Genomic DNA, 11,871 nt, shown 5'->3' with positions numbered 1-11,871 from the left:
TGTGTATCTGAAAATAAAATACATGTTGACATTCAGTTAGATTCTGTACTCATAAACTAGCATTATACATTATTTGCGCATAGTGAAATCAAAGGAGTTATAAGTATCCTCGGACAATATGCCTTTGGGTGCTCTTAGAAAAAAATATAAATTCTTATATTCTTTCATAGCTGGTGAAGTGGACGAAGCGGAAATTGAAGATCTTTTTGACGAGTTAGAGGACCTTAGTGACTCTGGGCCAGAAGTTGACACCATCTCCATTACATCGACACCAAAGCCTTCCCTACGGCCGTACTTCTCCTCCTCTAGATCTCTACTTAACGAAGGTCTCAGTGTGCCAGGTTAGGGTGTTTTTTTAGGATTTGGGTGGGATAAATCTTCACAGTCACATTTTTATAAAATTTTATGGTTTAGTTCTATGTAGCTATGGGAGGGAGTCAAACATATCAGGGAAAAAAATATTATGGTTAGGTTTTCAAGAGTTATATAAATTATGATAATTATTAATGGATGGAATGATAGCTTATACTGTAGATTTTATGTAGTTTATGATTTCAAAGTTAGCATAAGGAAGGTTTTGGCATTCGGCAGGTCTAGAATTAACTTTGAAGAGAAGTATATTTCATATCGTCTAATTAAGGACTTACATTGATTATTGTTTGAAATGTTTTATTGCAGTTCCATTACATCGCTTAGATTTATATTAACCCATTTCCTGCTAAATTAGTAGACTCATAAGCAGAATCCTTTCAGATGTTTGTCAGGATCACTTGCTAGAACTTGTGTTGTAGATACATAACTCATTCATTAATGGCATTTGCAGTCTTATGATACAGTACTTGAAAATATTTGAAAAATCTGGATCCATATTGTAATATTTTTTGTTTTTTTACTTAAAGAATTCATAGCCCAGGGTCATTTTGGAGTAGTGACAGCCATACAGTATTCACAATTGAAGGATTCAGATTCGCTATTTTGCCAGCAACTTTTCAGAATGTGCACTGTTTAAATAAATTAACTTCTATATAGTGTATTGTTCTAGTGGCCCTCCTTAACCATTCAAGGTTTGGTACAAAATAAAGCTTTGTAAGAGCAAAATTACACACATGGAAGTTAACTTCTTGTGGAAAATATGGTATTTGGTTTGTTTCCTAAAACCTGTACAATCTCACCCACAATTAGAGTTTCTAAACAAAGGTATTTGCTTTTAAAGTCAACTGAACAGTGACATTCATCAAAGTACTGAATCATAGTTACACAAAAACAAGTGAAATCTGTGCATGAATACTTCAGAATTGTTGGTGGTAGTGTAAGGTAGTTAAGTCTGTGGGCAGGAATGGTTTGTGAGGGCTGGGCATATATCTAAGTTTCTAAAGTGATATACTGTATATATATATATATTTTTTTTTACCTGATAGTTACAGCAACACGAGAAGACTGCATAGGGTGCTTGGAAGCCCTGATAAGGCATAGAATTAGCACACAAAAACCACAAACACAACATGGAAACTATAATATACAGTACAGTACACAAAGTGGGATGTAAGAGTTGCAAGGTAACGATGCTCTTTACTTTTTGGGCATTGGCCAGTGATAGTGATGCAACAAATGGGTACATCCAAGATGGCTATTTGATTTTTCTATCATGTACTTATGCAGACTACTTAAACATTCCCAAAACCCTTGTGCACTTTTTATTCAAAATAAGGGTGCAAATAAATTTATCAAATATTTTTTTCACCATAAATTATATTCGTATTTGTCGGAGATCTCTGTATCTTCTGAAGGTCTAAGGTCTTATCTCCTTCCATCAGTTATCATGTTTTAACTGTACCTTATGGTATCTTGAGCATTTCATTTTGCTTTCAGCATTTTAGAGATTTCATGAGCTAGATACTAGCATATAGTACTGTAGTGGTAGTACAGTTTTGTATTGTGCTAAAGAGGGAAGATAGCATGGAAACTTATTGTGTTTGTGCATTGGGAGTATTAGGTGATATGCACTTCATGAAGCACTGTACCTGTGGTGTAAAGTTTCAAAAGTGTAAATGTTGGAGAGATATTTCAGCTCTTCTCTTTTCGTATGAGAGGCATCCTCCTCCATTTTGATTTACTACAATATTTAAATGCGAATGTACTGTAATAATCAAGTGCATTGTTATTCTGTGTAGTTCTCTATAGTCTTCCATTCAAACAAATGCTAGCAACTGCAGTACATATAACTGGACACTTGTATTCGTAAGTTCACCATAGGCATTAATCCTACTGTTGTGTCAGTAAGTGTTGACATGGATTAATCTTCTCTGATATATATATATATATATATATATACATATATATATATATATATATATATATATATATATATATATATATATATATATATATATATATATATATATATATATATATATATATATATATATATATATGTGTATATATATATATATATATATACTGTCCTTGTTTGGACTCTGTTGCATGTATAAGTAGTGAAAACTTTGATTGCATTTCTACTGGAAATAGCACTAAAGGGTTATGAATGATACATTTGATGCTATTATCATTTGTTATATTTTTTAATTACTACACAGCACGAGATACTTTGGTCATATAATGGGCAAAGTTGGGGATAGGAGGGCCAGGGGAAGACAGAGACTGGGATGGATGAATGAATGAAAATAAAACCTGGGTCCCTAGAGAGATACAAAACTTTTGAGGATTGGTAAAAGCAGCCCAAGAATGTTTAGAGTAGAGAACTGTTGTTGCTAACACTCAGATATGAGGACGGTACTTTGATTCAGTGAGTATGGCACAATTTAAATTTTGAGTTTAAAAAAAAAAAACATTGAAGTGTATCCTTCTTTGTTACTGCAGTTTGGATCCTAACAGTTCTCTTCAAAAGTCTTTCATGTGAATTCGATTAAGCTATTCATACAGTAGATAGGTAACAGAAGTGGAACACCCTTTACATGATTGAGTCTGGGTATTGATATGCTAGTGTGGTAGCACTACATATTATCAGTGTGTGCAGTACACTGAAACACAGTTGGACTAACTCATATATTGTAATATGCTCACCATGGGCCATACCTAGCTACTGAGACATTACCTAGCTCTGATCAGCTTGGTTGTCACTGTATTCATGGCCAGTGGCATAGCTTACAAGAACTCAGTAATTCACCAGAATGCTTTTCTTTTTGAGTGATTGTGTTCGCAGATTGAACTAAGAGATAACAAACTCAATCAATTTCTGATTGATAACAATTAATGCTAGACTTAGATTATATTAATCTTGACAGAGTTTTGAAAAGGAGAAATTAATATTTCACAAAGTCATGAACTTGCTGCAGTTCAAAGATTTGGTTTGACTTTTCAGTAAAGGTTGTCTTTGTTTCAGTAGGACCAATATTTTATTTCATATATTTTGGTGCTCTTGCATTTAAGTGTAGCAAGATTATGCTATACCATTACACTAGTTGTTTCCTCCTCGGGTACCAAAGGTTTAGTACACAGTGTGCTGTACAGGTATTCTTTCTGTTCCTAAAGGGCCATCATGCCTATGAGACCCACTTTTTTCACCTTGTGTAAGCTCGGTGTGACTACACTACATAGCTTTGATGAACAAGAGACAAAGTACTAAAGTTATCAATATGTAATGCATAGATTTATATTAAACTAACAAAATATCTAGTGGGTTTGTATTGGAAATAATAATGTATGAAAAATATTAATACAATAATCTCACCATTAGCTGGATTCTTCAATCCACAGAACTCTCCATTACCCTGAAAAAAAAAAATTTAGTACAGTATTCCGAGAAATTCAGGGAAATATCTCCGTTTTGAACATTCAAACAAATTTTCGAGAGATTGCATCATGTACCGACAAACGCTGAGCAAGTGGGTGGGTAGGCTCAGAGTGCTCATGAGCTATGATTGTCTACTACAGTCAGGTGACTACATGGGATGCCTATGATTGGCTGATGTATTTCACAGCCTATCTCCTCAAACTCCAGCATCATAACACTCTCAGTTCATTGTCTGCTGCCATTGTACAAGCTTGTTCACTCAGTCACTGCTATTTTCACAAATGATCTGTGTTGTGCAGTACTGTACATTACTGTACCAGGATATAATCAGCAAAGAACACGGTTAAAGCAGTGCTAAAATGTAAAAACTGATTACAGTTAAGTTTATTGTGTACATTCAGTAAGTGTTAAAGTTCCGTATGTACAATACTGTACATAGAGTGGACAGTGTATGCCTACTGTAGTCTAGTGTGTAGAGGGTATGTGTACAGTACAGTATATACAGTGCATGTACAATCCCTCCTTCATGGAGGGATAGGAGAGTGACAATTAACACCAGCTGCCACAGTAGATGGTACAGGACAAAGCAGGCCATACTGTATCAGCATATCACAATTAGGCCTGCCTGCATCACAAGCTCAAGATTATAACATCTGCTGGTGAATACAGTATAGTGTATAGAATAGTATATTTTGTTTATTTACAATATATTGTATGTGGACAGTAGTGTTTACATAAATATATACAGATCTGTCTCTCTCCGACTGCAATATGACGCGGAAACATTCACCAGTACCCGGAAAGCAGGGAGATTGATGTTCTCAAGTTTTAATAGAATGTTCTTGTAGGAAATACTGTATTAGTGTGTGTAACTTACCTATGCCTGGTGTGGCTATAGCAGAGGGACAAGGCAGTTGTTCAGCATTCTAAGGCAGACTCATTTGTTGTTGTAAGAAATATAAAAAGATGTAGAACAAGGTAACATACAGCACTGTATAGTGAAGTACTATACATGTATACTGTATACTGTATTGTTATTTTCCATATAAGGATTATGGTTACTTTCTTTCCGACATTGAAGTGACCAAACAGACTAAGACTTCATTCAACCCTATATCAGCTGCATTATTACCAACCAGTTTTTACTTTGACGTCATGTATGGCCAAGTGATTTTTACTGGAAATTGAGTCCTTACTTTAAAATCTGATGTTTATAACTACTGTTATAACATGTAGAGTTATGGTTAAGTTCATCAAATCATAAATTATTATAACATCATTTGTCTTTTCACCAAGTTGTAAGATGAAAAATCACACCTCCGAAGGTGTGTGTTGTAACAACGATTCTTACATAAGTAACAATCAGAACAAGGATAGTGAAAATTTTGTGATTTTTACTAAATACTACATTCAGTCTCCAGGAATATTAGGTTGTTTAATTATTGCTTAATTTAGTAATCCTAGTGTAGCAGTGGCATATTCTTGTAGAAAGCAAAATACATTTTTAAATAGTACCCGTATCTTAATAATGCAGATTTAATTTTAGAGTCTTCACAGTTTTCATTTAGGAGAGGAGACTCATCGTCCCTCAATGTATGCAGAAAGATAAGCCGTATGCCCTCAATGGACCTATAAACATAACCATCCTGTCAATAACATGCTAAAATGAACTTTATTGTACTGGAGCATAAGTAATTTGGGCCATTTTAGTCAAATTTCATACTTTTTCCCTTGATAAGCATGAAATCTTATGTTATATGGTGATATTATATTAGTTCTGTACCTAAGAGTTGTTGTTCCATAAGAGTAGCTATTTAATATGGTTTCTGTACATGTAATGGGTACAAATGCATGCACTTCGAAAACTGCATTCACTTGTTGAGAGGCTATGTAGACCAGCGGCGGCTCTACGTCAGCTGGGCAAAACTGGGCCACATTATTATTTTTAATATTTCTAAATAACCCAACAGTCCGCTTCCAGTTATAGTTTTTTTCACTTGGGAAAGTTATTCAGTTTTCTGTTTTGCTTGAAATAATAATCGGATCATATAAATAAAAATATTTACTAATTATTTAAATGTTCAGCAATAAGATCATTGGCAACTTTACAGAGGGCCAGCATTGTGCATGATGCTTATTAATTTTTTTTAAACTACTTTTTTCCAAATTACTGTAGATCACACTGAAAGCTTATATTCTTTTTCTGTAAGTATTTTTGCACACATTATTTAATGATTTTTACTAGATACTTTGTCAGATGCCACTGATATAATTTAAAAAATTAAGTGAAGCCTTAATTTAGATTCTTAGTTGAATGGCAACTAGTCAAACATAAACCGTAGGAAATAGGCAGTATGTAGCCTGGTGACCTATAGTCAATAGAATTGTGTTATGTTCAGTAACTAATTAGTGATAGTAAACTGCCCCTGTTAAAACCATGAATGATCAAGATTGTGATATATGTGGGTGTCCTGCAAGCCTCATCAGTGCAACCACTGTATGCCACTGTAGTGTAGTGTACCGAGATGCTGTACACAATCTTACAGTACAGTTGAATACCTAGTGTATAGACAGGTCTGCTATACAGTCAGTAGAGTATCTTTATGGATCCTATCATAATTCCATTTTTTTCTGTAATATTCCATTGTACAGTTGTACTAAAACACACATGGCTCCTCACCAAGTGTGTGACTCATTGTTCCAGGGTAAAAATATGAATCCCTCTTAAGTATAGATATGTTTACACCATAAAAGAAATTAATTATCTGAAATAAACTAAAACACAGATGGTAATGCTATCTATTTTATTTATTATAACAGCACAGTATTTGAAAGGGAATCATCTAGTTTGTCCTATAAATTTACTTTTTATATTCGGTGTGCAGTCACAGTATCTTGTTTCTCGATTATCTGTCTTTCATACTGATGGCTACCATTCTGTGGAAGCTGTGCAGCAGTGACCAATGTCCTTGTACTGAAATTCATTTTATACAGAGGATGGGGGAAGTACTATACTGTAGATGTGCAGCAAGTATTTTGATTTGATCTTGACCTTTGCATGTCATCTCACCAAAGTCAAGAAGTTCTCATAACATCTGAAAAGAACATGACGTGGCCCACCAGACATCAGCGTTCGTCTGAGCGCATAATTTACCAGAATATATGGAGGGGCATAAATGTTTAAGTTAATATGAGATACATACAATTCCTAGAGACTAATAATATGTGTATATTTATGCCATTCAAATTGATGAAAGTAAAAGCATTGTATCTTAGTATCCACAATGAGAACAACACTCTGAGCCTGATGTATATTACTGTACTGATAACATGTACACTCACTCAAAAAAGTATCTTTACAATTTTGTGTAAATCAACATGACACAAAGGACGAAAGATTTTGACACCTCTACTGAGTAAACAGGGGTCGCAGTGTTCATTTTAAAATTCATCAGACCTCTCCATAAAGATACCTTTTGGAGCAAGTGTACAAGTTTGTATTATTAGTTCAGGCATTTTGTAAGAGTAATTGTGAGATGATCCCTCATGTGTAAGTTGCTCTCCCAGTTTTTACAGAGTGAGATCTTTTAGTTACAGTTGTTGGCAGCTTCTTGACATTATGGTATTTAGTGAGTCATAAGGAAAGAAATATAAATTGCTTTATGGTAGTAAATTCCAGGATTCATATGTATGTTATCAAACTAAATGGGAAAGCCTCTTCTTTTTTTTTTCGTACCCGACTTGTTACTTTTGCTTTACTTATTCTTGTTATACCAAACCCATGAGCCAATGAAAAATTACACAAGACAGAAGGTGGAAAGAAAGTGCCGTTGTTCACACCTCTACTTGAATATGTGTTACAAGTTTGTCGTTTGAGTAACCTTCCTATATACTGTACAAGTATACAATACTGTTGGTTGCTTTACTGCAAAAGCCTCTCCTCTGACACTGTTACACAACTTCGGCTTACTTTCTGGAATTTCACTGTTTCGAGGATTGTTACTGATGTAACAATTTTGGATAACTTAGAATGACAATACTGTACAATAAAACCTCCATAATTCAGAATACTGTATGATAAATTGTTAACTGTGCTGCTGACAAAATCGATGCATTGTTTACTGTTGCTTATTTTATCAACAGCTTATGTGTACAATACTTGTGTTTATCAACAATGATTTAGTTCAGCCAGTAAAGGATATTAGATGAGGTTTTTGGGTTTGTTGCATTATACAGTCAACCCTCACTTTACGCGGTTAATGTAACCTGCAGGGTCCCGTGGAAAGTGAATAACATAACATATGGGATTAATTGAAATAGAGTCCGGGCCGACCCCCAAACTCCACTTTTTGACGACACACAACTATGTTGTAGTAAAAATTTTATCTTAACTTTATGATGGTATGAAAAAACAAGTAATATAGAAGAGGTTAGGTTAGGAAAAATAAAGGTTAACATAGGAAAAATAAAGGTTAGGTTCGGAAAACTAAAAGTTATGTGGAACACTTACGTTAGTAGAAGAGATGGGTCGGCGTACGGGGATGGAGGCTGGTTCCGAGGCAGAGGGCAGGCTACTGGCCCTCAGGTGAATCACCATTACTAGGTGCATCACCATCACTGTCACTTACAGTTGTCAGGACTTCCCTGACAAATCCCTCAAAGTCATCTTCACTGTCACTATCACTGGCTTGGGCTGGCTGTGGTGGGTTGCGGGCCAAGAAATCTGTTATGCTTTGCTGACGGCTGGTGTTGATGTTGTCGTGATACACCTTGATGTAGGGCTCCATAGTCTGCAACAGCTGGGTAGTGAAGATTTCATACCTGTTTGCGTCAGGGTCGTCGGAAAGGAGGAGCTTGGCTTTCTCGATACACTCGATGGCACCCCTAACATTACTATGGGATAAGTGTTGTTCTTCTTGGGATGACGCACCACCTGCCTCTTCACTGACGTCGTCATTATCATCTACCATCTCGTCGGTAGTCACATCAGGTTCCATTATCACCTCCAGGATGTCGTCGTTGGTGGTCTCGGAGAAGCCTGGAACTGTAACAGTCTGCGCAGCTTCTCTGGCAAGGTCCACTGCTACTGCAACAGTGTGAACCTCACCAGTCACAGATTGACTCCTCCTCTCACCTGGTATTCCATGCAACACATGTCTCCATGCGTGACAATTTGTAGCAATAGACAGCTGATCCCATGACTCCACCAAGAAGTCCACAGCTTTCTTGATGTTAAATACTCTCCAGAATTGTTTGAACAGTATTTTTTGATGTGCCAACTGTTGATCCTCATCTTCGCTCTTGCTATCGGTGGTGGTGTCACTCAGGTTACGCAACTCTTCCCTGGTGTTGGTGTAGTCGTTCAGGAGTTTGAATTTTTTCGTAGAGAATGCAGCTTTTACATTACAGATTAACTCTTGGTCCATGGGCTGTAATATAGACGTAGTGTTGGGAGGAAGGAAGACCACTTTTACGTTGGGGTGACGATCTAACAGTAGGGGCGAGTGTCCTGGTGCGTTGTCCAGCAGCAACAAAATCTTGAATGGCACATTCTGTCGCTCACAGAATTTCTTTACATCGGGAACAAAACAGTCATCAAACCAGGAGAGGGACAGTGTAGAGAACATCCACGTATTACGTGCGGTCAGCCAGTGGACATTTAGCTTGGTCATGTCCATGGTTTTGCAGGCGTGCGGCTTGCGTGCTGTGTGGATCACCGATAACTTGAGCTTACTGGTACCGGAGGCATTGGTGGTAAACAGGACGGTGATGCGTTCCTTCTGCATCTTCCGGCCCCGAATCTTGCTGGCATTCTTTACAACGAAGGACTCGGAAGGTAGCTTTTTCCAGAAAAGACCAGATTCGTCCATGTTAAACACCTGGTCGTCACTGTACTGTCCTTCCTCCATAATCTCACGTAAAAACGGAGGAAATTCCTTAGCCGCAGCACAGTCAGCACTCGCTTCTTCACCACCAATGTTTATATTGGTGATCTTGTTCCGGATCTTAAACCTCTGTAACCACCCAGAGGAAGCATTAAAGGGTTTGGGCTCTGTAATTCCCATCTTTCGTGCCACTGCAATGTACAGTTCACGTGCGTACTCCATAACAGAGCGCGTGTCGACCGCCATGTTCCGTCGCGCCTGACGCACCAAGTACCTCACAAGTAATTTTTCTGTCTTGAGAAGCACCTGGTTGTGAAAATACTTGATCATAGAAGCACCTGTAGACTTTGTGATCTTCATGTGCTCCTTTATCTTGGCTGCATCCTTCTTTAGTGCCGCTGGGTCCAGGTAAGGAAAGGTTTCTCTCTGGGGGTGGTGGTCCGGCGGAAGCCATTTTAGAGAACAATGGATGCACGTTTACACGGTCTGGCGTGGAGGGATGAAACTGGCGCGGCTAGGTCAAGGATCGTCTTTCCTCCCTCCCTCCCTCCTTCCCCCGGGTGGACACGTCATAATACTTTAAACCAATTACAGCTAGCAGCAGAGGGGGGTAGGGATGCATGGCCAATCACAGTCCGATACGTCATATGACGTCAGTGATAACGCAACAAAGACACACACTGCGCAACCTTACCGCGCGGCTTGCCCAAGCGGAGGGAGGAGGAGGGAGAGGCGAGAGCACAGGCAGGCAGGCAGGTGGGGCGAATCTAAAAATAGCGTCGCGCCGGACACACTCCGCGTAATGGGGTTCACGCACCGCGTAATGTGAGCACATTAGGTTCTGGCAGGGCACCGCGTTAACGTGGAAACGCGGAATGTGGGACCGCGTAAAGTGAGGGTTGATTGTACTGTAGACATTGTATACAGTAAAGTACTGTTAATTTTCTAACAGCACAATGTAATTCAGCCAATATGGTACAGTACAGTACTGTACCAGTAATAATTGACTTTCATTACATTCCGTCATTGTGGCATTTATCACTTTATGTAATAGAAAAAACTTTTTACTACCTTCTCAGTATTATAAGTTCATTACAGTACTGTACATATAGATTCAGTTCCAGATAAAGAGCCTTTTTATGACAGAAAAAGTCGATTCATGGGAGATAAACTTCAACTTGGCAGTTAAAAATGTGATATCACATTTCACACCACTTCCCATTTCCATGTTAAGCAGTTTGGTGTTGCAGCTGTAAGATGTCATCTAATTGGGTAACACTATGTACATTTTTAAGTAAATGGTTGATGTCTTCATCTTTTTTGTTGAAAATATATATTAATTATATTTAGGTATGAGTTGGCAACACCTGTTTTCAGGATCAGGCAGTGTCATACTGTACATCTTTATATGAAATGGTGTCTCATTTATTATTTTATAATAACTATTTTGCTTTATAGGAGATTTTTGTTTGACTGTCATGAAATAATGGTAAAAATGGGTCTGGGATTATATTGTGCAATATAAATTGTTGAACACATCCAAATTTTTTACATTTAAATAGTTGTTTGTTATATAGGATATGGGCTTAAACATACTTTAGAGTTAGGATTTTTATTAATCTCCATTTATGACATATAGAGAATATTATCAATGATGGATCTTACCAGGCATTGTTTGTCACAGTGAGTTAATTAATTCATCTTGCAATATGCTGCTGATTGAGTAAGAACGAATTTTTTTTACATTAATTTTTATGATTAACTTGTAAGGCATGTAATAATATACAGTACAGTATCTTGAATGAAGCCAAATTAATCACCTGAGTAGTCGTATGGTCTCTCTTTAAATTAGTAATATGCCTTAACCCCTTCACTACTGGGACACCACTTCTAATATTGTGTTTGGCTAATGTCAGGCACTTTTATTCAAGAGAGGAACCTGTACACAAGGGATTAGCTCCGAGTGCTCAGGAAACAAATAGGACAACTGTAACTACACCAGATTTCATAGTTTCAGTGGGATTACTTATTACTTTATTATTCTTTTTATAATTTTAAAATATACAGAGCAAATCTTAATTATTAATGATGTTATGAGTTTTGTTATACTGTACAGTACATAGGAAAAAACTGCGTGTTGCTAGACTTTTTTGGTCACTTTCAGTATAGAAATGT

General features: G+C 37.1%; 1 protein-coding gene across 8 annotated transcripts in view; it reads left to right on the top strand.

The window, feature by feature from the left end:
* Positions 1 to 170: 170 nt before the first annotated feature.
* LOC121875619 (phosphofurin acidic cluster sorting protein 1-like) overlaps positions 171 to 11,871 on the top strand; it is a gene marked incomplete at its 5' end in the record, with an annotated part of 28,515 nt that continues 16,814 nt past the window's right edge. For 4 of the 8 annotated variants that reach the window (XM_042380216.1, XM_042380215.1, XM_042380211.1 and 1 more), the window contains 1 exon segment: positions 171 to 326. In XM_042380216.1, the coding sequence (XP_042236150.1) occupies positions 171 to 326 (156 nt within the window). 8 annotated transcript variants of the gene reach the window in all.

The sequence above is a fragment of the Homarus americanus genome, unplaced genomic scaffold, assembly GCF_018991925.1.
Source record: "Homarus americanus isolate GMGI-L3 unplaced genomic scaffold, GMGI_Hamer_2.0 scaffold22250, whole genome shotgun sequence".
NCBI classification, from domain to species: domain Eukaryota; kingdom Metazoa; phylum Arthropoda; class Malacostraca; order Decapoda; family Nephropidae; genus Homarus; species Homarus americanus.
The sequence above is the reverse complement of the archived record's forward strand: the minus strand, read 5'-3'. Positions and strand labels throughout refer to the sequence as shown.